The sequence below is a fragment of the Pristis pectinata genome, chromosome 16 (assembly GCF_009764475.1).
Source record: "Pristis pectinata isolate sPriPec2 chromosome 16, sPriPec2.1.pri, whole genome shotgun sequence".
Classification (NCBI taxonomy): Eukaryota; Metazoa; Chordata; class Chondrichthyes; order Rhinopristiformes; family Pristidae; genus Pristis; species Pristis pectinata.
The window spans coordinates 24,329,307-24,354,386 of NC_067420.1; the positions used below are offsets into that span (position 1 = coordinate 24,329,307).

The 25,080-nt window shown below is 38.9% G+C and overlaps 1 protein-coding gene across 4 annotated transcripts in view; it reads left to right on the forward strand.

The window, feature by feature from the left end:
- Positions 1 to 25,080, forward strand: part of LOC127578788 (uridine-cytidine kinase-like 1) — a 98,760-nt gene that overhangs the window by 40,197 nt on the left and 33,483 nt on the right. For all 4 annotated transcript variants that reach the window (XM_052031237.1, XM_052031236.1, XM_052031239.1 and 1 more), the window contains exons 2-7: positions 703 to 896; positions 8,096 to 8,202; positions 8,654 to 8,824; positions 10,558 to 10,629; positions 13,399 to 13,588; positions 17,358 to 17,419. In XM_052031237.1, coding sequence (XP_051887197.1) covers positions 703 to 896; positions 8,096 to 8,202; positions 8,654 to 8,824; positions 10,558 to 10,629; positions 13,399 to 13,588; positions 17,358 to 17,419 — 796 coding nt within the window. The remainder of the gene's footprint in view (positions 1 to 702; positions 897 to 8,095; positions 8,203 to 8,653; positions 8,825 to 10,557; positions 10,630 to 13,398; positions 13,589 to 17,357; positions 17,420 to 25,080) is intronic.

Consider the following 25,080-nt stretch of genomic DNA (forward strand, 5'->3'; position numbering starts at 1 on the left):
GAGCAGCTGACTGCAGAGGCAGGCATTAATATGTGCATTCACACCCATGTACACACTTACCTCTTCCTTACTGATATGCACACTTTTCCTCTTTCCCTGCACACAAACTTGCTCCCTTCCACTTTCTGTACTCCCCCCTCTCACATGCGCATGCATATACACACACACACACACACACACACACACACACACACACACACACACACACACACACGGGGGGGGGGGGGGTGAAGAGATGAAAGTGCTTAAATGGGTGAAATGACATTGACCTATGATGACAGAGTCCATCCCAGGTTACGACAGGGTCCCATTCCTAAGGACTGTTCATAACCCAAACGGTTCACAAGTCGGAAATGCTGCAGCCCAACAATATATATTTAAGTAAGAACATAGGCCAACCAAAGGCAACATGTAGTTAAACCAAGGCATTTAACTCAACCATTTGGATTTCTCTGCAAGATGAAATGATATAGCCATGAACTGAGTTCCTACATGGCAGAAGATGCCTGTAGCCCCGCAGCTGCTGATAAATCCATCCAGCCAGTCTCCCAGATGCTCGTTCATGTATATGGGCTATACATAAGTCGAGCGTCCATAATGTGGGGAGGACCTGTACGAATAAACCCATGCCTTCTTATTGTTTCTGACTGATAAATTATGGATATTTACTGTGGAATAACGAATGTAACTATTCCTTTGTAGTGGCAGCAGTGAAGAGGCATTGGACAGATTATTACCTCCTGTGACTAATTCTTTGTCACCAAGAAAGCGAACCACAAGCCAATGTAAATCTGAGCCACCGCTTCTAAGAACAAACAAACGGACAATTTATACTGCAGGACGGCCTCCATGGTACAATGAGCATGGAACACAGTCCAAAGAAGCATTTGTTATTGGTAAGGACTTGCAGAATTGGGCTTATAACATTTATGTTTGAAAATATTTTGCAATTGTTGTCACTTAACCTGTAATAGTCCTTGCTGAATACTATTTACAATCCTCCTGATTATAGGTTTGATCCTGATAGCCACTGCACAGAAAAACCTAATTTCCCAACATCGGTTTAAACTTGAAGAAAAGTAGTCACCAGAAACATCAGCCATCCCTTTAGCCTGTTTGATGCTGTTTGACCCACTTAGTTCTTCCAGCAGTTTGGTGTTTTTTTTTGCTCCATATTTCAGCATCTGCAGTCTCTTGTGTCTCAACTTGAAGATGCTTGGGAGAAATATTACTGTACTACAGTTATGGCTGGAGGTATGGGGTCTCTTCTGATAATTGCAGGGAATACTTCACAAGTAATTGGTGAATGCCCTTTTGTAATGGAGGTTTGACCATTCTGGGTATAGATTGGAAAAAGAAACTGAAAAGTCCCCATTGCCATCTGGAAAATAATAAATTCTTCGGAGGAGACTGTATCCCTGCTGAAGATTTAAAATTTGGCAGAAAGGAACTTCAGTCACAGATGAGCACTTGACGAAGATTGTCAGAAATGCAGTAGTCATACTATCTTCAACAAAGAAGCCAGTTCTGATTGTGGTAACCCCAGAGGGGTCTTCCTGGTTTCTGCCACAGGGGAATCCATCAACAAGGTCCTCCTTAACTAGCTCCACCATGTATTGCAGTGCAAATTCCATCCAATTAGAGGCACAATGAACATGAACACTGCACATGGGAAACTGTTCACACCAGAACCAATATTGTCCCAACTTCAGTCATTGAGCTACAGTATGCAGAAGATAGACACCTGTGTGCACATTCAGATGCTGAGCTCCAAATTAATAGTAGACTCATTCACTGAAGGATGCAAGAGAATGGAGATAACGCTTGGTATTCACATAGTAAGGGCTCTTTTCCAACTTGCCCATGTAATGCAACACCACTCCCTGACAAAAAAAGATCTATGCGAGGCTTTGTAAAATGTGGACAGCTTCACACATCGTGGGAGCCATCTCTCATGAAACTTGCCGTCAGTTTCTTAACACACCCTTTGCTCATCTGAGGAAGTGTGTGAAGATCAAAGCCTCAAACCCAGCACGGTACTCATAGTCTACCGGGTTGCAGTGATCCCTGCCCGCCTGTACTCTTCAGAGATGCGGACTAACTTCAGCAGGTTTTGCAACACCAGAATCAGCCCTTTTGTTGAGGATGGTATGACGACTGTGTTTTTTGACATCTTGTGGCAAGTCCTGATTTCCTTGGGTATGGGAGGATGAAGCAGTGAATTAGTGACCGAGCTTCCTCTGCTAAGTTTCAAGACTTCAGCAGATGCAGTCTGCTCCCAAGAATTTGTTGTTTTTCAGCTTGAATATAGCCTTTTCAATTTCTTCTAATATACTCCCAGAATTATTAGATCTCCATAACAAGAGTGTTGACTAATTACTTGTGGTGCTCTCTGCAAGAAGTAGGGGCACCATACCTCTGGACATACTCCAAATCTACTAATAGGGTCAGTGTGCTCCCCTGGCCAATGCCCCTGGGAATGAGGTCACAATTACAGTTTATGAGCTCACGTGGGCAAACCATGTCATTTGCAGGCTGGCAAAAAAGATCCTTGAAAGAGACACTTAATTCTGAACTGCATCATGGCAAGGGATTAGTAGGTGGACGGAGGAAAAGAATTGAGGATATCCTCAAAACCTCCTTGGGGAAAAGTGTAACATCCCTACTGAGCTGTGGGATTCCCTTGCCCATGACCACTGAAAATGGAGAAGCAGCATCAAGGTCGGCATTCTTCAGGAACACACTAGCCCAGTACAAGTGGCTGTAGGAGCACTGCACCTCTCAAAATGTCCAACTATGTGCCCAGTCCATTGTGGATCCTGCCCCACCTGTGGCTTCAGTCACCACCTTAGGACCCACAGAATTGGATGGGTTGCCATCTTGGAATCGAGGATGGTTTAAAAAGAAGCAAAACAGCAAATGATGGAAACTCATCAGGTCAAGCAGCACAGGTTAACGTTTCGGATTGGGGTCTTTGCAGGAATTGGGAAAGAGAGAGAGACAAGTCAGTTTTCCATTGCAGAGAAGGGTAGGGTAGGGATGGATAGAACAAAGGGAATATCTCTGATAGGGTGAGTCCTAATGGGGGCAGTTACTGGCACATGAAGGTGCTTTGTCTGTGTGATGAGTTGTAAATTGTGAGGCTGTGGCAGACCAGACTGTGTGCAAATGGAGTAAGAAAAATTGAGCTGACGTGGTACCAGACAGAAATGGCCAATTCTGATGCAGAACGAGAAAAAAGTGAGCTACCTAGAAGTGGAGAATTTGATATTGAGTCCAGAAGACTGCAGAAGATGTATTTTTCTTCAAAGATGCATTGAGCCTCATTGGATTAATAAGAAGCTTAATGTGCTGGTAATTACCCTCATTAACCCATTTGGATCCCTCTGATCAGCGATATTTCCTTTTGCCTTCTCTGCTACTGAAAACTAACTTGCTTTTCCCCCTTTCCCGGTTCTGACAAAGGATCCTGGATCTGAAATGTTAAGTCTTTTTCCTTCTACAAATGTTGCCTGACCTCCTGAGGGTTTCCAGCAGTTTCTCCTTGTGTTTAAGATTTACAGCACTTGTAGGTTTTTTTTATTTCCTTTGGCTTGTGAAGATGATTAGAAAGTTTTGAAGGCATTTGCTTCTCCCATTCAAGTTGACTGTGAATCAGAAAGACATTTAGTTTCCTGTTAGGCACATCCAGTGCACAAAGCCTCACAGTACTGTCACGAACCAGCAACAAAAGAAACACACTGAGCATGATTCAGTGTTACAAACTATTTTAATCACTACTTATGATAATACGTAAAATAAAAGTAAAAATGTTAGTATGTTAGAATTCAAAAATGTTAAACCTCGAACGTTAACCCCAAAACTAAACTCGTCGTGTGTGTGTGTGACAAAGTCCAAAACTCCCAGTTCAGGAATGGTTCTTAAAGTTCAGTTCCGCAAGCCATAAGGTGAAACATGAGCAAGGGCTTCTTCAACAACCACCATTGTCAGAAGATAAGACGTAGAGAAACATAGAGAGTAAATACAAAATCCAAATGTTCCACGATGGAACCCAAACGACACTTCAGTGTTTACTCGGTAGTGACTCCCTCACCCCGAAAAGCATCCGAATCGTGGTCGTCCACACACAAATACCTGTTTCCTTCTACAGGTCAGCAACAAAGTGAACTCCACCGGATTACTTCCTACTTCCATACATGGATTTCAGTGGCAAACACAGTTATTGTTTCTCATCCATCGATAGAGGAAACAAGCAGGTCTCTCTCTCTCTCTCTCTCTCTCTCTCTCTCTCTCTCTCTCTCTCTCTCTCGCTCTCTCTCGCTCTCTCTCGCTCTCTCTCGCTCTCTCTCGCTCTCTCTCTCTCTCTCTCTGACTTCTCCAACAACGTCATTACGTCCTTTATCTTCTATTGACGTAAGCACGCCCCACACACACATACACAAACTCTCTATCGTAAAGGGACTTTCACTGAGTCCGTAACAGTACCTGCATTTGAACGTTTCCCTTTTACCTTCACTTCCTAATTTTAGGCAACATTAAAGCAGAGATTACCTGTAATGTGTGCTGCCCGAGAAGTAAGTGTTTAGCATCATGTGATATATGCGGATAATAAATCAGCAACTCCTTTTTCATTTATAAATATGATTTTATTTCTTCTGACGTTGCTTTGCTGGTTGATACCCAAGTTTAATATTTAATTAGAAAGGAACATCTCTTTACAATTGGTTTTACCTGTTTTCACTTGAATGTAGAAAATTTAACTATAAATTTTATACTTTACACTACACACGGTAGCGTAGTGGTTAGCGCAATGCTATTGCAGCGCCAGCGATCGGGATTCGATTCCCGTCGCTGTCTGTAAGGAGTTTGTACGTTCTCCCGTGTCTGCGTGCGTTTCCTCCAGGTGCTCCGGTTTCCTCCCACATTGCAAAGACGTACGGGTAGGTTAATTTGGGTTTAAAGTAGGCGGCGCGGACTCGTTGGGCCAGAAAGGCCTGTTACCACACTGTAAATAAAATTTAAAATTTAATTTTATATGTAAAAACCAGAAGGTTCAAGTTTCACTCTACAGTACACATTGCTTATAACATGCAAATGCATTAGCTGAACATCAGAAATTTTTTTTAGTTATTGGGGAAGATCTGACAAATAAATGGATAGTCATCTCCATGCCAAGCCACAATATTAAACACTTCTCAGGGTTGAGCATTAAATGTGAGCTTTAAACTACCTTAACTGCAGATTTTTTAATGAAATTGCAGAAGATAGCCAAACTTTTACAAAGTCAAAGTTGAGTTTATTGTCATATACATGTATTGTCATGTACTTATGTATGCACAGATGCAGTGAAAAACTTACTTGCAGCAGCATCACAGGCACAGAGCATCATATAAGCAGCATTCACAAGAAAAACAGAAATTAAACACAAATTATACACAATTTTTACAAGAAAGAACACAATTAGAACAAAAAAACAGTCCATTTTAGTGCAAGGTGTTACTAAACTGCAGTGATTAGGGTTTGCTGGTTGGTTCAAGAACCGAATGGTTGAAGGGAAATAGCTGTTCTTGAACCTGATGGTGTGGGACTTGAGGCTTCTGTACCTCTTCCCTGTTGGTAGCTGCAAGAAGATGGCAATGGCCTGGATGGTGGGGATCGTTGATAATAGATGTTGCCTTCTTGAGGCAGTGCCTCCTGTAGATTGGTATTGGTACCAGTGGTGGGGAAGGATGTGCCCATGATGTATTGGGCAGAGTCCACTATTCTCTGCAGCTTCTTGTCTTCCTGTACTTCTTTGCAACTTCAGATATAGTCCCCTCTGACCTTTTGAGTTGAAAAGGGATGGATGCTGGATTCTTCAAAAATAAAGTCTGAATTGTTTGACAGTATACATGTTTGCAAATATGCATCAGAAGATTTCAACTACACTTTAAACACATTTGCAAAGGTATTTCAGGAAATTTGAAATAAATGTATTCTTCCTTTCAAACAAAAGAACAAATTTCTTAATGATTATGGACTTCATCTCATAGTTTTTGGTCTCTTAGCTAGAAATGGTGATATTAACAATGTTTTCTGTTGCTGTTACTGATGGATTAATGGAGACGGTATCATTAACAGTAACTAGGGTAATATTTTTCTATTGACAAAAATCACCCACGATCACAAGATCACAAGACAAGGGAGCAGAAGCAGGCCATTCGGCCCATCGAGTCTGCTCCAAGGAAAGGGAAATAGAAATGAGAAATGGGGAATGGGGGAAGAAGAAAAAAAAACTCTTCTAATCCCAATTACCGGCCTTATCCCCATATCCCTTGATATCCTGACTATTTAGATATCTATCTATCTACTCCTTGAACGCCCCCACTGATCTGGCTTCCACTGCTGTACGTGGCAAGGAGTTCCACAAATTCACCACCCTCTGGCTGAAGAAATTTTTCCTCATCTCTGTTTTGAAACTGTACCCTCTAATTCTAAGATTGTGCCCTCTGGTCCTGGACTCACCCACCAAGGGAAACAGCCTAGCCACATTTACTCTGTCCTTTCCTATCAATATTTTAAATGTCGCTATGAGGTCCCCTCTCATTCTTCTGTACTCCAGTGAGTACAGTCCAAGAGCCGACAAACGCTCCTCATACTTAAGCCCTTTCATTCCTGGAATCATCCTTGTAAATCTCCTCTGAACCCTCTCCAACGTCAACATCTTTCCTAAGATGTGGGGCCCAAAACGGTGCACAATATTCCAAATGAGGCCTCACTAGTGCCCCGTAGAGCCTCATTAACACTTCCTTACTTTTATACACTATACCTCTCGAAATGAATGCCAACATAGCATTCGCTTTCTTTACCACCGATCCAACCTGGTGGTTAGCCTTTAAGGTATCCTGCACGAGTACCCCCAAGTCCCTTTGTACTTCCCTGCTTTGGATTTTCTCTCCTCCTAGATAATAATCTGCCCGCTTATTTCTGCTTCCAAAGTGTACAACTGCACATTTCCCTACATTGAATCTCATCTGCCATTTCCTTGCCCATTCTCCTAAACTGTCTAGGTCCCTCTGCAACCTTCCTATCTCTTCAATACTCCCTACTCCTCCCCCTATCTTGATGTCATCCGCAAACTTCGCCACGAAACCATTTATTCCATCATCCAAATCGTTAATGTACAAGGTAAAAAGGAGCGGTCCCAACACCAACCCCTGCGGCACACCACTAGTAACCGGTAACCAACCAGAACGAGATCCTTTTATTTCCACTCTTTGCTTCCTGTCAACCAGCCAATGCTCCGCCCATTCTGTTATCCTACCCATAATTCCATGACCTCTCATCTTATTAATCAGTCTCTTGTGAGGCACCCTCTGTTTAACACAATAATAAAATTGTGAAAGTCTCTGCAGTTTGTCTTTAGACAGTGATTGAAAGAAAATTCTTGAATACTAGCAGATGAAGGTATTTTGTTTATAATTTTTTTTTTAAAAATTGTGCAAAGCAGTGGCTTCCACCATACAGCCAGATGACTTCTAGAAGCTTCTAAGTTGAAATATTAATAGCAATCAGTTAATCATGATCATAATTATGATAGCAGCATGGTAGTGCAGCGGTTAGCGTAACACTATTACAGCGCCAGAGACCCGGGTTCATTTCTGGCCACCGTCTGTGAGGAGTTTGTATGTTCTCCCTGTGTCTGCATGCATTTCCTCTGGGTGCTCCAGTTTCCTCCCACATTCCAAAGACATATGGATTAAGAAGTTGTGGGCATGCTATGTTGGTGCCGGAAGTGTAGCAACACTTGTGGGCTACCCCCAGAACATTCTACGCAAAAGATGCATTTCACTGTGTGTTTCGATGTACATGTGATTAATAAAGATATCTTATCATGTATTTAGGATTGAGAATTATAATTACATATTCCCAACCTCAGTGGTACTATTAGATGACAGAGGAAAACCAAACATTTCCCCAAATCTCCAATCAGTATTCGAAGCTGCCTATTGCTTCAAGTCTCCTCTACGGGATAGGAAGGTTGTTATAAGGAAAACTGTCTTCTTTTCACTGTTTCAGAAAACTGGCAGCTATGTATTGTGCTACTTTTTTTAAGGATTGTGTGGAGGCAGTGCTTCAGGGAAAACTACAGTGGCCCGGAAAATAATAGAAGCTTTGGATGTGCCCTGGGTTGTGCTTCTCTCTGTGGACTCCTTTTACAAGGTACATATGTTTATGACTCTAACATTCTAGTTAATTCATCGGTTGCAATTGCAAAGAAGGAACCAATTAATTGGTGAATCTTTCAGATAGTAACATAATAACAAAAAGAGAAGTTTTCCAGATGATTGTACTTTCTTATCCAGTCTTCAGAGTTCTTTTTAATTATTGTAATTTTTGATTCATATTTTTTCTGTGGGTACTTTCCTTTCAGAGTTATATTATAGTTAAAACATTAATGGTGCAGAAGTGGACAGATTTAGTGATTCATGCACTGAGCTTCAAGCACTGGAATCCCAATTTGTTTGTGTGGAAAATGAATCAAGTATGCCATCATGATGCCTGTTAACGTTCTCACATAATATCCTAAATGATGTTTTTCCCTTTTCTGTGTGTGCTGTTACCTATTCCTACAACTGTCGAGTAATTAAATATATTTTATTTTTGCCCTTAGGTTCTCACTAAAGAACAACAAGAGAGAGCTGCCAAAAATGAGTATAATTTTGACCATCCCGATGCTTTTGACTTTGATCTCATTGTGTCCACTCTCAGGAAATTAAAACAAGGAAAAAGTGTAAAAATCCCAGTGTATGATTTTACATCACACTCCAGGAAGAAGGAATGGGTAAGCTCAATGCAATATGGAAGCAATGGACAAGAGGGATTTAAGAATTAATTGCAGCATTGCTAGTTTCGTGAGAATTTAGACAAATATGTAGAGAGGGAAATAAAACTGATAATTTTTGCAAGACACAGACTAAGCCACAGCCATCTTGTTCCAGACTATTTCCATGCATCCTATTACAGTCATGGGAAAACAGTGTGTAACCAGGAATGAGACCATTTGGTTACACAGATATTCTACTTCTCATTTACTTGGGCTTTAATAAACTGAAGTTCTGAGCAGTTCCTCCATTCTTCACATTGACTGTTATTCATTCTGTGTGAAACAAAATATGATTGGCTTAGAAGTACAGTGTATTTTTCCACTGGAACAGTAAAAGTTAAAAAAAATGGAAGTCAAATAAAAGATTTCAAAGCTTTGAAGGATTTTGTGTAGGTGGACTAATCAGTAATAAGGTTTATAAATAAGGGATTATCACTGAAAGAATTAAAGGGAGATTATAATTTACACATGGGTTTCTTGGAGCATTTAATTCTGTACTCTGGTTATTGAGGTAGTTGCAGTAATGTAAATTGAATGGAAATTGGATAAATTTTTAATTTTTTAAAAAATGTAACAGGAGAGAATACAGGAAATGAGCAGGGCAAATTCATTGAAGCAAATGTTTTCAGCAGAAGAGTTGGCACCAATAAAACCATGGTTTCCATCTGTGGCATTTCTATGAATCCAGGATTTTGGTTTCTAATTTTAATTCACCTTTGAATTACTTTGAAAGTAATTTAACCAGGATGGCTTGTATCGTATCATATTGTCATGAACAGCCACAAAAGTAGTTTTATGGTTATAATTTGCATTTACATTGTCCTGATGTATGATTCACTGTCATTACCTTTTCAGTTGACTGGTTCTGCTTTGTAGAAACTATTTGGGGTTCTTGGATTATTATCCTTCAAATGTAAAAAGTGCATTTCCTTCCTTCTGCACCATACCAAACGTTTACTGTAAAGTCAATGAAAAGTATAGATAAATAATTAACTCCTTCTGTAGCATTAGTATATTTAACATGACCTTCAAAATAATTCCAATATCTTGCCATTTTGGTTCAGTTAAATATGACCAACAAAATAGGTTACGATGGATGGCTCTTACATTGCAACTTTTATATTTAAAGGAGAGAGAATCTGGAATTGTGCAGTTGTACAGAAGCTTAATGCATCTCCTATATTCATTGTTTCAGCAGAATTGTTATCCCTTTCCTCAATTGGGAGGGGAATTTCAGATTAAAATGTTAATAATTTGCATGCTAATACCTCTAATCTAATTCTGGATTTGTGACACCCTCTCATCATCTTGGTTATGGAATTGAAGGGCAATTTGTTTAATGGTTGGTGTTCTATCCACAGTGTGGTAAGGTGAATCAGCAGCTGGTCCTGATATTGTGAACACTGAGTTACCAAAGAGTATCATTGGCTGATCTTCTCTTATCGAGATAGATTTGTAATTTAGGTGTGGAGGGCAGATCGTAGGAATGAGGGGAAAGTCCTACTCAACTGGAATCTTGTATCCATTGATAACTTCATTAGGTAAAAATGAAAGTCCAATTAATCTAATCAAATCAGACGATTATGTTTTTAACCAGCCTTGATATGACATGAAGCAGTTGCTCTTGTCACCTGATTATAATTATTTCTTTGCTGCTACAAATTGATTCATTTTCTGTATCTGTTCCTCAGAAAACACTATATGGAGCTAGTGTGATCATTTTTGAAGGCATTATGGCTTTTGCTGATAAAGAATTATTGAAGGTAAGTGTCAATATTTGGGAAGACAGCAAAATACAACTCATTCTGATTTCCTGTGCAAAATGTACAGCATGATCCCAGTAAGTGCTCAAAGACATCAGCCTGTAGGCCTTATAAAGTTCAAACCTTGTGCTTCGTTATCATGAAGCTGAGGAGCTGTTTATGCAAATCCAGTTATCCCAAAACAGCTCACAATCAGGGCAGGATTCTGACCCGATCCTGATGTAAAGCATGGCCAGCAGGTGGGGCAGGGAGGAGAAGTGAGGTCAAGTAGAGTGCATTTGTGTGTGCGCTAAAAGTGACACCCAGTATTGTTGTGGAATCAGCAAGAGCACTTCACAGAAATGTAACTTTAAAATTCTTGTCTGTGTCCAAACCCCTTCATAGCCTCAGTCCCTTCTAGCCTCTCTGAGGGTGCTCAAGTCCTGGTGTCCTCTAAAATCTCTGTACTCTAATTTTGGCTGGATTTTCAAAACTTGAGTCAGCTTTGAATGTGCAGCAAGTTATAGCCCATCACCTGCCCTGTCATCCCAGTCAACTCTGTTTCATATCTTGAATTGGTTGCGGGAAGTAACTGTGCCATGGGGCCCACAAGTGCCATATTCTGAGTGAATATTGGTGTTGGTTTATTATTGTCACTTGTAATGAGGTACAGTGGAAAAACTTGTGTATTGTTCGTACAGATCAATTCATTACACAGTGCACTGAGGTAAATTTAAAAGTGTAGAACGATTATAGTAAAAGTAATGAGTAGATCTGCAGAGAGCAGCCTGCAATGAGTCACCATGCTCTGGCGCCGTCTTGAATCCTACACATTCTGATTAATAAAACCAATTGGTATTCTACAGCAGACACTAATTTAGAATTCAATGGTTTATTGGTGTTTTATTTAACTTTGTAAAGGCTGAACACAGCACCATCTACTGTCAAAGTCATTGGAGGTGGCATGCAGAACTTCTAAGTTGGGAAATGTAATAATCTTCAGTTAATATAAGGATTTTGGAATATGTTAGATGTGTTACTGTAGAAAAACAAAAGTTATGCACAGCCATGATATTTAAGAGTTTCTATCTATTGTACCAAGGTTGTCATCAGCCATTCCTCAAACTGAGAATAGATTAATAGAAATTACAAGAGGGAAACAAACTATTTGTTCAGTCACATTACTAGTATTTTAAGCAATTCAACAATTGTGAGCCCCACCTGCTATCCCCTTTAAAAACATGTAAATTTAGCTTTCTCATTCAAAAAAAAATACTATGTCTCTGGTAGCTGAAAACTACATTGCCTGCATCCTGAGTCCCAAATACTAGTGAAACCCGAGTTCAACTTTTAGCCTGTGCCAAAAAGCCTGATTATTGTTGGGTACTACACTTGACCTCAGTATCCCGGTTCAGTGTTATATGCTATAAATCTTAATAATTTGATGTTCCCCATAAAACTAAAATGACAATCTGCTAAAATTTTATTAAAGGGTAGCATGATAGAAAAAATGGCACCTGTACCATTCTGCTTTGGGAAGGATTCAAATTAGTTTCATTTAACTCTTTACTGTTGTGTAATAGCTAAAACTGGAGCTCAAACTTGGATGAAGTATCAGCCCACAACTAGTCTACAGAAGTTTGGTTTGCCTGTTTTATTGAATAAATGACCAGATTTTGCAGTGTAATGTCCCAGGTATGTGTTGGTGAATCCCCATGGGGATTGGAGGTTAGTATTAGCATTAAAGACTAGTGCTGGAGGTCACAATTTGTATTTGGTCAAATATAGCAAAGCTCACTTTATATGTTGCTGACTTTCTGAGGAAAAACCATGGTGGCATATTCTCTATTTTCAAAATCTTTTATCTTTTAAGCCTACAATGGCAAATATACCCACAACCTGAGGGCAGTGTAATGCTTTAAGCCCTGAGTTTAAGCATAATTTCATTTAAGATCAGATCATTACACCTAACAGGAAGAGGATATTTTCATTCCCGCTAATGGAAATTGGATTGCAGCCTGTGATTCAGGGATGAATTCACCATGGCTCAAGTCCTCCTAAAGCAGCAAGAAAAAAAATCATGTCTTTATTTAAGAAAATTATTGTAAAATTACATAATTGAAATCAACAGTTTATGCAAGTGTACTTCTTTGTGACTTCAAGAAAGGTTTTTTTGTTTTAAAGAAGATAAAGGTAAGGGGTACTCTCTACAAAAAACTGAAATGCATCTTCGTTACAGTAGAGAACTTTATTGGACCCAAAAACTGTAACTGATTCAGTGTTCAAATACCCTGTGGAAAGAGGCTTTAAAATCTGGTTTAATTCATTTACAAAACTGTTGTTCACTGTGCATGGAACCATAATCTAATTAATATAAAATTTATTAAGTTGAGTGTTCATGTTTAATATTGTGAAAGAGCCTGACCATAAACGACTGTCATCATATTTGACCCATCAAGTTTTTGTGTTGAAAGCATGTAAAGTGTTTGGAAAATGTTGCAATCTCACTGAAACTTAGAACCAGCCCAAAAAATTGTGGTTAGCTCACTATTAATAAACAAGAAAAAGATGATTTCATTTGTGGTGATAAAAGAATAATCACACAAGCATAATTTTTTTGCTATCTCAGCACCCAAGAATTAATACCAATATTTGTATTATCCACAATTCTCAGACTTCTTGAAAGGTCACATTTTTATTTTCCATGCAAGAAGTTTTTTTTCTAAAAAGGTGATTTTTGTGTGCACAACTTGAGATTGGCTATTCGCTCAAAATGTTTTGTGGTTGCAGCTGTTGGACATGAAGATCTTTGTAGACACGGATTCAGATATTCGATTGGTACGACGCCTACGCAGAGATATTGCCGAGCGGGGGCGTGACATTGAAGGAGTTATCAAGCAGTACAACAAATTTGTCAAGCCATCATTTGAGCAGTTCATTGAGCCAACAATGCGCCTGGCAGACATAGTGGTTCCACGAGGTAAAACCTAACAGATGTAATTTTTTTTAATGTATTAACCTCTTTAATGTTGGTTTAAAAACTGCCCATACACTTTTCAAAGCATATAAAATTAAATACTAATTCAGTTAATCACTCAGGAATGCCATTAGCCATATTTGAATGATATTTTAACAATCCTGGTGTGTTGACCTCTTCCATTTACAAGTAAATAGTTGATGTCCACTATCTCATTCAGGCTTCCTTTGTTCTACTCTCTGGTATTATTTTATCTGTGTTAACAGACTTAAAATAAGTGGGTTAATGCTGGTGTTAAACTGACAATGATTTTGATAATACTCTGTTGGAAATCATCTCCTTTACCAACATGAGAACATTGAAAAAGGTTGTTGCTGTACACATAGTGACGTCACAAATCACTTTACCAAATGTTAGATAGTGAGAAGGAAAGGCTGGGATGTTAGGGAGGCCAACGTCATTGTCTAAGTAAAGGGTATTTAGGAAGCTTTGAGGCAGAGCATGGTGGAACAAGTGGTTGATGATTGTGGAGCAGGAAAGATGGAGAATAAGAAGTAGGCTGGTGGAGGACAGGGACTGGAGCAGGATTAAGAATTTTTGATGTGTGGTCATGAGCAATAAAATTAATTATCTAGACTTAAAGCAGTAGCCTTAAGGGAACAATTAAAGTAATAGGAAGATTACCATATTGATCCAGTAATACTGCAGAAGGTAAATATCCAGCAACTGTACATTGCAAGTATCAACTGTTATATTAATTCATCTTGATGTTATTAGTAATTCTCATATTTAAATAACTATCTGATTGGTGAAGGATGAACACATTGAAGGCATAGCTTGGGAAAACCCAGGAAAGGGTTTCTGAAAGTTTTGAAGTGCAATGAGGTAGGAGTATTTTCTCCAGAACTCTTCCTTTAAAATATTTAAAACCTGACTCTAGTCAACAGGAAGAGTGTAGTCCTTTTTAAATTGAACTTCACTTTGCTACCTAATGAAGTCCAGACTAGAACTACCTGAGGAAAGGTGTATATAGAATTCATAGAACAGTACAGCACCATACAGGCCCTTTGGCCCACAATGTTGTGCCGACCTTTAAACCTCGCCTAAGGCTATCTAAGCCCTTCCTCCCACATATCCCTCTATTTTAAATTCCGCCATATGCTTATCTAGCAAACTCTTGAATTTGACCAATGTACCTGCCTCCACCACCACCCCAGGCAACACATTCCATACCTAACCACTCTCTGGGTAAAAAAACCTCCCTCCGATATCTCCCTTGAACTTCCCACCCTCTTGTATTGAGCATTGGCACTGGCTGTCTACTCTATCTATTCCTCTTAATATTTTGTACACCTCTATCATGTCTCCTCTCATCCTCCTCCTCTACAAAGAGTAAAGCCCTAGCTTCCTTAGTCTCTCCTCATAATGCATACTCTCTAAACCAGGCAGCAGCCTGGTAAATCTCCTCTGCACCCTTTCCAATGCTTCCACATCCTTCCTATAATGAGGCAACCAGAACTGGACACAGTACCTTAAGCATAGCCTAACCAGAGTTTTGTAGAGCTGCATCATTACCTCACGGCTCTTAAACTCGATCCCACGACTTATGAATGCTAACGTCCCATAAGCTTTCTTAACTACCCTATCCACCTGTGAGGCAACCCTCTGCTTTCTACAGGCAAGCCAATTCAAATATGAGGAAGAATTTTGTTTGTATGTGTGTTAAAGTAAAACACCAGGCCAAACTAAAATCTCGTTCAATGTCAAATTGTAAAGGTTAACCCCAAATTCAAAATGACTTGTTTGTTTATTTTGTTTTTGAGAGCCACTGCTGTTGGATTATAGGGTAAATTTAGCAGTTTGTGCTTCTGGATGGGAGCTGTGCCATGCAGACCTGAAGATCAGACATGTGGCTAAGTGATCCTCCAATCTGCATTTCTGCTACCTCCTGAAAACCCCAGTGATGATTACAGAATAATTGAATAAACCATGATACGTCCCTTTTTTATTATGGGAACAGCACATTTTATTTATTTTCCTGTATGTTGTATTTGGTTTGCATCCAATTTAATTTTCAGTATTGGGGAAGTTGTCAAGAATCTGGAATAACAATTTTCTAGTCAAGAATATGTTAGAGGGTATTCACCTGTATCATTAAAACCGGAGCAAAAGATCAATTCGAGGTCTGAGATCATTTTACGAAAAGCTTTTAATTGTTGCTCTCTGTGCAGTTATTGAATGTTCCTATTTTAAATGCATGGAGAAATGGCAAAATTCATTCTCAATTTATGTCAGTTCACATCCACTTGCAACAACCTTTTTAAATGGATTGAATTTAGCAAAATCTACGGAAACTTGATAAATGTAAGTAAAGCCACTAATGTATATTTGGCCTTCAGCAATACTTTTTGGTCAATATTGATCTATTTTGTTCAATACATTTTGATCTATACTAAATAGTTAATGGCAAACGTGAGTTGCAGACATTTTCCAATGGTGGGAATGCTTGTTCATTATCGACATATTTCAAGTAAATGTTGCATTTAGAGTATTTTGACAGCTACAATCATGTGATTATAAATCATGATTCTTGTCCAATTTCACCTCTATCCCTGATTTACTTTCCAAAATTAAATCTGCCTGCCTTCAATATTGCTGTTAAGTTTGACTTGTTGAATCACATATCAATGTGAACCTTAAGACTGCTTATTTGTGGCTCTATAATGTTGCCTGATCCCACTTGTACCTCATCCATCCCTTACATCTGGAGGCAATAAAGGGATGAATGAGGCACAAGTGGGGTCCTGCTGTTTGAAGATGCTCCGGGATAGCCATCATCATTCTATTCTGTAAATTGGAGTTATTTAGAAACTCTTCTGCTTGAGTCCTAACTTGCAATGTTCATCTTTAGCTTTGTTAAAATGGAGAGAGTAATTTCATACAAACAAAGTAAACCTGTGAAGTTCTGCCTCCATATAATCTGCTGCTGAAACCCTTACCCACACTTCCGTTATCTAGGCTTGACCCTTTCTCTTTTTTATTATCCATATAAACCTAGGAGCATCAAAACCCAGCCACTAGTGTCTTTATTGCACAGTACCATTTCCCTCCCACTCCCTGGTTTAAATAACATCCCTTTTAAGATTCTCACCTCTTCAAATCTTTCTGTCATTTGCTCCTTGCCTTCCTGCAATCTTTTTTTCTATTACCCTCCAAGATATCAGTCATCTTCCAAATCTGACCTCCAGATCATCTCCAAATTAATCTACTAATGGTACCATAGCTTCAGCTGTCATGGTTCTAACTTCTGGCATTCCATCCAATCTCTTTCCTCCTGAAAGACACCTTAATACCTAGTACTTTTGATTAAGCTTTTGGGCATCAGCTTTGAGGCTTTGTTTGATACCAGTATTGTGAAGTATTGTGGGATGCTTTGCTATGCCAAAGGTGCCATATAAATACAAATTGTTATTATTGCACTAATATAATGGTTTTACCCCATTCCTATGTGAAACTCTTCCCATATAGTGAATCATCTGAGGTAATTGCATCCACATAATATAGGTCTAATTATATAATAAGTTAAAATGCATGTTACTTGTTAACCAGTTAAAAACCAACTTGAGGCTTTGAATACACTGTATTGTGGCTGTGCAGAGCATATAGCTTTCAGTCAAAAGCAGTTTTGGGAAAGTGACAAAGATTGCTTTTGAAAACACAATGCCTTCATTGTCCTTGCACTTAATGCTGTATCTATTGGCTTTATCTTAAGGAGGAGGGAACATGGTGGCCATTGACTTAATAGTCCAACATGTCCATAGTCAGCTGGAGGAGGTAAGCAAAATATATTTAGTGCAATCATTCCATAAGTTCAAAAGGTACTCTGAAATAATTTATTGTGGATAATGAACCTATTTGTAGGTAACACAACTGGCCACAATCTGATCTTGGGTCCCCTTAACTGGAGATCACTACACAGAAATGTTTCGCATAAAAATAAGATTTCTGATTTGCATTTAGCAGGGGGAGTTTTAAGAATGAAATCAAGTAACTATAATGCAGTGCGATTCTGAAGGGCTTTACTTACTGATACATTACCTGTGCATGCACTGGAATCTGTAACCCTATCACTGCCATGTTTTTGAGTACAAAGCAATTTTTTTTATTTTTACTGGTGTCTTGCATGTCCTCTTTTACTGTTGTTCACAGCTTGATGTGTTGATTGTTGTTTCCTGCTGTAAATTTAAGCTGGTAAAGGTGGAATCTGAAGTATATTTTACACTATCTGCAAAATCCATAGATGTACATTTTGAATAGTGTTTGTCCTGGAAAAAGGACCCAGGATTAATGTACAAGATGGCCCCATTTAATGAGTAACAGCATTGACAACTTGTACAGAAGTGACTTCAGACTAATTTGAATAGTTCACTGCAGTGGTTCACTTATAGTCCAACTTTGGGGGTTGATTATTTAATAAATAATCAAATTTTTATTTATTTTTATATTAATATAGAGACAGGTGCTACTTATTTCTAAGATGAGCTTTGTTGCTTATGTAAAATACATGGACCCAGAAATCTAACATCTAACTTGGCTTGGAGGAGGGAGCGATCAGAGTTTGGTTAATTACCTTCAAGTATATGTTTATTGCTCATGAACATTCTTGTGAAAGCAGTTTTTAGACTCTGAACTGGCCAAACAGACCAAATCAATGACTTGAGAAACAAGGGACTGCAGATGCTGGAATCTAGATGAAAAACACGATGATGCTGGAGGAAGTCAGCAGGCCAGGCAGCATCAGTGGAGAAAAGCAGGCGGTCAATGTTTTGGGTCAGGACCCTTCTTCAGGATGAAGATAGGAAAAGGGGAAGCCCAATATATAGGAGGGAAAAGCAGAGCAGTGATAGGTGGACAAAAGAGGGGAGGCAGGGTGGGAATAGTGATAGGCAGGTGCGGGGCAGGAGGGGAGAGCAGATCCACCGGGGGATGGGTCAAAGGTAAAGAGGGAAAAAAGGGGGTGGAAAGAGAATAGGGAAAAGAAGGGGCATGGCAGGATTGGTGTGGGGATTACATAAAGTGGGAGAATTCAATGTTCATGCCATTAGGTTGCAAGGTTCCAAGATGAAAAATGAGGTGCTGTTCCTCCAGTTTGCACTTGGAATTCTCCTGGCACTGGAGGAGGCCGAGGACTGACGTATCTGTGATGAAGTGGGAGGGGGAGGTAAAGCAACTGGCGATGTGGAGATGCAGATCGTGGTTATGGACAGAGGCCTCCTCTACGTTGGCGAGACCAAACGCAGACTAGGTGACCGTTTCGCGGAACACCTGCGTTCCATCCGTAATCTGCATCTCCCCATTGCTAGTCACTTCATCTCCCCCTCCCACTCCATCACAAATATGTCAGTCCTCAGCTGCCTCCTTACAGACAGCGTGGGATTTGAACCGGGGTTGCTGGCACTGTAATAGCGTTATGCTAACTGCTACACAGAAAGAGACCAAAGTTTTTGACAGAGTCCTTCAAACTATTCTCATAAAATACAAGGAAAATCAATGCTGTGGAATAAACTCTTTAAAAACTCAGCCAACAGAAACACAATGGGAAACCCGTGTAGTCCATAATGATTACTTGGGTAGTCAATGTAAATTAGGCTGCTATCAATTCTGGTTAATGTCCCTCATGGGAGCCAAATCATTCAGTTGTTAAAGAGCATTTGATTTCCACAGACTGGACAGTATGCTTCCCCTAATGGAGAATCATTTGTGTTTGCGTCTTCTGATTCAATTCAGATGATGGCTCGTTTATTGTTAAACTACCTAAAAGTTCTGCACTTCCAGTGACTGTGAGAAAAGCTCCCTCCCATGTCATAAATTTCCATGCTGACAGTGTAGAGGGATAGGGAGGGATTTCATACAACCCAAACTACGTCACAAGCTGTCTTCCCAAATGCAATTTCTTTTGTGTCAATTTATGATGCACACAGCATACAAAAGACACCTAACTGATTCCATGGTGGGGAAATACTTGCTAATTTCTCACACATGAATAAATTGTCACATTATATCCATCATAGATTTTTATTTGCTGAAACTGTGCAAGAAAACATGTTGCAAACAATGAAAGTGGCCTTTGAATGAGTGACTTAGGTTTTCCATTAGATGTTGAATTTTGGCTTCTTGCATTCACTAAAATAAATAGATCATTTGGAAGGTATTGCTGACACCCTTGTATTTGTATTAATATTATAATTGTGTTATAATTTGACATGTATGAGCCACGTACTGGATTTCTGGTTTCGTGCTTGGATTATTCTGCATACTATTGTCTTAACTCGCCCAACTGTCTTTTTTTTAAAAGATATGCATGTCAATACAAACATGTGGAGTATTTTCTTTAATATGATCTAATAACCAGTTGGAATAAGTGGAGGATACTAAAGCTTGGTTAATGCTAGAATTCCTATTTTGTTAATTTGTTTCAAACTCAAACTAATATAAAACTACACAAATTTCCAAAACTATACAAACTTCTATACATTGGTCTTAAAATTGGCATCCTGGTCTATTTCATGCTCTTAGGATTCAATATCATTGTCAAGTATTGACAAAACTAGAAAGTGTGTCACTCTGATAGTCTAGTGCCTGCATGCTGCCTAGATTAACAGTTGATGGGTTCGGTGGAATAAAATGTGGTTTGTAGTGTTAAATTTTCATTTCAATATGTGCTGACCTTTATGCATTAATGTGTATGTACCTTGAAGCTACAGCTTTGCTACGTGGTAACCTTCATTCACTTCGTGGTTTTTTAAAAATTTTATATTTTCCAAAACACATCAAGGTTTTCAATGTTAATTCTCATCTTTTGAATGAAAATACAGGTAGACGTAAAAGACAAACGGTATCCTTGAGGTGGTTTACTTCGTGCCAATGACGCTAATATAAACTCATTGTATGTTAAACTCATTGCATGTTCAACCCATTTCAGCAATTGTAGATCTTTAAATTTCCATTGCATTGTAGAGGTGCCTTCTTTGACCTTTTGACTACTGAATTTCCATTGCAGTTTATATCAGAGAAGCTTTTCTGTCACGTTTTGGTTCTGTTGAATTGTAAAGTTATTGATGAATTGCAGAATGTATAACACCTTGTGCATCAATAATCGTCACGGTCTGGTTCTTTACGATGCATAGCTGATGGTTAGATATTTCCCCAAATTATACCAATGTAGTTATTGAGAAAGCAAGTCATTATTTTTTAATTAGTTTGCAGATTTATGCAGATCATCTTTTTACATCTAATTATGCAGATTACATGTTTGGAAAATATTCAGCCAATTGGACAATTCCTCTTAAAAGGCAGAGGATGAAAGGGGCTAGGTGAGGAAATATAAAGTTCAGTGCAAAATAGAATTGATAAATCCTGAATACTGTTTACTGAAGAAGGCATTACTACAGGCTTAAAAAACAAGGGGCTTGGGTTTGGACTGCTAAAAGATTAGTTCCGGATTGATTCATACAAAAAATTATGCATATCCAGAATTGTGAAGATTGAAATACTCTGAAGTGGGCAACTGTGGCAATACTGAGAAGAACTGATGTGGAGGTTTCACGGCGAGGATGAGATGGAGGGGAACTATAAGCTCGTTAACGTTGTGGAAGAATTTTAAGAGTCTTGTATATTACTCTTTTCTATCTATCAATATGTATAGTGGAAATGTATGCATCTACGGTATATAAAACAAGAGAGCATAGATTTGAGGTGAGTTTTAAAGGGGATATGAGGGGTAAGTGATTTTACACAGGTTGATATCTGGAACTCGCTGCCAGAGGAGGTGGTGGAATCAGATACAATTACTACATTTAAGAGGCATTTAGACAGCTGGCAAGGCATAGAAGGATATGGTTCTAATGTGGGCAAAAGGGATCAGTGTAGATGGTCAAAAAGGTAGGCATGGATGTGTTGGGATGAAAGGCCACTTCTGTGCTCTACGACCTGACTCAATGACTCTGAAATTGTGACACACATTAAAGTTTCCTGTTGGTCTACATATAGAATATGATAAGCTGATAGGAGTTACTTATAATAGATTTTTAATTCAAAACATTTACTGGTTTTAAAAATAATTAATATACAAGACCATTATAGTGCTTGGAAATCAGTCAATGTTTGTATTTGCAATGCAGTCTTAATAGAAAGGAGCTGCCTGTTACTCAGAGCCCAGAAAAAGCAAGTGCTGGAAATCAGAAATAGAAACAGAACGCTGGATTTACTGAGCAGCTCAGGAAGCATATGGGGGTGAGAGGGGTCAATGTTTCAGGTCAAAACCACCTCGTTTGAACTGGAAAAGTGAGAGGTGAAGTATGTTTTAAGTTGCAGAGAGGCTGAGATGGAGACAACGGATGAACGACTGTGATATGGTGCAGACCAAAGTTGTCATGGCAACGGTAACTTTTAAAAACTAGCAGTTGGAAGAAAATGATACAGAGATAAATTGAAAAGTAATGATTTGAAACAAATGTACAGCTACATCTGCGGGGGAGAAGGGGGTTTTACCTGAAATTGTTAAACTCAATGAGGTGTCCAGGATTGCAAAATCCCTCGGTGGGAGATTTTGCTGGGTAGTGTTGGAGTAATATAGGTTGAAGACAGGTCAGAGTAAGAGTGGGAGAGAAAATTAAAGCGATAGCTAACTCGAGCTCAGGATTGTCATCATACCTGGCTTTGCTATGGTATGCACTTTGAGTTATTTCAATTGTTAGGATTAAGCACTCAACGTGTTGACATGCATGAGTGGTATTGAGCTTGAGAGCCCACTGCTAATATTATTTAATTTAGTGAGACCTGATTGAAATGGGAAAAAAGGTTAAGAAGATTTACTTGCTGTCACTGGAAAACTACAGGTATTCAATGAATGGAAATTGACACAGAACTTTGAAGTTTGTTGAATAGTCCAATTAATGGTTGGTCCAAAGACTAAGGGTAGCTGTTTTAAAATATCAGTAACTTTGGAATTTAGCTCAGTTATTTCACACACCGGACAGTAGAAGCAAGAACAAATCAACATGTACTTCATACACGTAACAACATAGAACAGCCATTCAGTTCATTGGGCCCATGCCAGCTCCCTGAGAAGCAATTCGTTCCTCCTTTCTATTTTCTTGTATACTTGCAACTTATTACTAGCAAAAATATTGAGTCCAATACTTCTATGTATTTTTAAAGAAAGAGAGACATATTATGAAATAGGTGTAGATTGGTTTGGGATGAGCACAAAAAGTGCTTTTTTTTTCTTTTAAAATTTCCCATATTCCATTTTGGGAGAGGGATCTGTCACAACATATACTGAGAAGGCTTTACTTTATTTACTTGGCAGTAAACATTTTTCTGTCACCTTTTCCACATTACCTAGGTCTCCTTTTAAATGTTAGCCTTTTCTATCTAGCAATTTAATTCAACTCCAATTACTGTACATCATTTGAATTTCAACAAAATATGATGATACTTTTCAACTAAACAAGAGCTTTCTAAAAATCCTTGTACAACAATTTCAGCAGACTCCCTTTATAACTACATTTGGAATATATCAGAACAGTGTATCTTGCCCAAACAAAGGTTGGGTCCTGAAAAGTTCCCAATTTATTGGCATTGAATTAAGAGTGGCCGTTTGGGAGTAGTATTGGAGCAAAGAGTTCAAACATTCTCCCTCAACCCCACCTTGTCCACAGCCAGATGTCACAGATATGTGGGAGATGTGGATATCCCAAATATAACTCATGTGATTTACAATGATATGAAAATGAAGGCAATTTAGTGTTCTTTGACCATTGGCAATTAGGCTATGTGGAATTTTGTGATGCACAGAGAATGCTGGCACAGTCCATCACAATGATCAGTTAAGGAGGAATAGATAAATGATTATTTCTGATTCCACTGCCATGCTTTGAGAAGTGAAAGATCCCAGCATTACTCTTTAAAATGGGTTAATAAAAAAAGTGACATCTTCTTGAGCAGATATATTAACTGAGACATTTTTCCTATCTTTCATGAGATTAATAAATTTATTTTCCTATTCAGTCAGTTTAGTAATATTTAATTATTGCCTAATAATTGAAATGCTGCTTTAAAAAAAGCTCCAGTGTCATGTCTTAGCCTAATCTTTACATCCTATATCCCCAATTGAATAATACAATAGATTTTTGGCCCACCCTGATCCTTCTGTTAGGCCTGAGGGAAACTAATTGAACTTTAAATTGTGCATTATTGTCATAAAAATGACATGGATTTTTGCTTTAATGCATTCATGGGATATGGGCTTTACCAATAAGGCCCATCTTTATTACCTATTTGCCCTTGAACTGGTGTGAGTAGCCACTTTTGGACTGCTGCTGCCTATGCAGTTTATTTATTGATTAGTTTGTTCACTAATTTAAAACCTTTACAGCAAGGAAGGTTGCATTTTTGGTTTGAAGAACCATGTATAGGTTTAGATGCTGAATGGTTTTTAACAGTGCAGCACCATCTAGTGTCAGATACAAATATTAGGAGTTTCCTTGCATTACCTCTTGTTTATTTGCTATGCATATTTGCTAATTTTGTTATCTTATTTCTTTGCACCCAATGTTACGAATAACAGAGCAGTTAGGAGGAAGTGAAACATTATGCGTTACAAGTGTGCAGTGGTGTTGCCTGAACAGGTGGGAAGGTGCAATGCGTGGCTGAGGGTTCAGCTCTTGTTCCAGTCTCATCTACTTTGTAGTCAATATCTATTGATAAGTGTGTGCTAGCCAATGGGTTGGAGATGTGGTATGATAAGACCAGCAGTGCATTTTTCAGCAAAGACCAAAGCAAACAGGGCTTATTTATAGTCAATTTTAAAGTGACTGTAAACTGCAAGAACTCTGATGTAAAATCAGTCGCACTTACAACGGTGGTTACCCTGGAGTGATTGATAAGGGTATTGCTTAATCATTTCTAATATGACTGGAAATGGTAGTGTCACTGAATGCCACCATCTTTTTGCTGGAGATAATTCCCTTGGTGTGTAACTAGATGTTGCTGCTTTCTGGCCTTGATGTCCTTTATGGTTTTGGCGGCGAGAGATCATGGGGTTAGGGTTCAGCCTGGATAACAGGGGTGGGGTCTAAAGCATTGTGGGAGGAGGGAAAGATTTGGCTAAGCAGTTCATCTACCTTGCAGGGCTGACAGTCAGGCACCTGTAAACCAAAAGCTAAAATCCCATAAATATTGGAAATCTGAAATAAGAGGGAATACAGGAAACACAGCAGGTCAGTCAGCGTCTGTGAAGAGAAGGAAAGAGTTAAAACTTTAAAGTTGATGACTTTTCCTCAGCTGTGATGGTAAAATTATGTTGTCCTGGATGTTGCCAACAACTCCTGGAACAATATGGTCAAGAGTTCCTCTGCAGCGTTCCAAAAGAAACATTGCACGTGGAACTTTTGCAGCCCTGATATGAGACTTCATGGGTGATTCATTGCAGG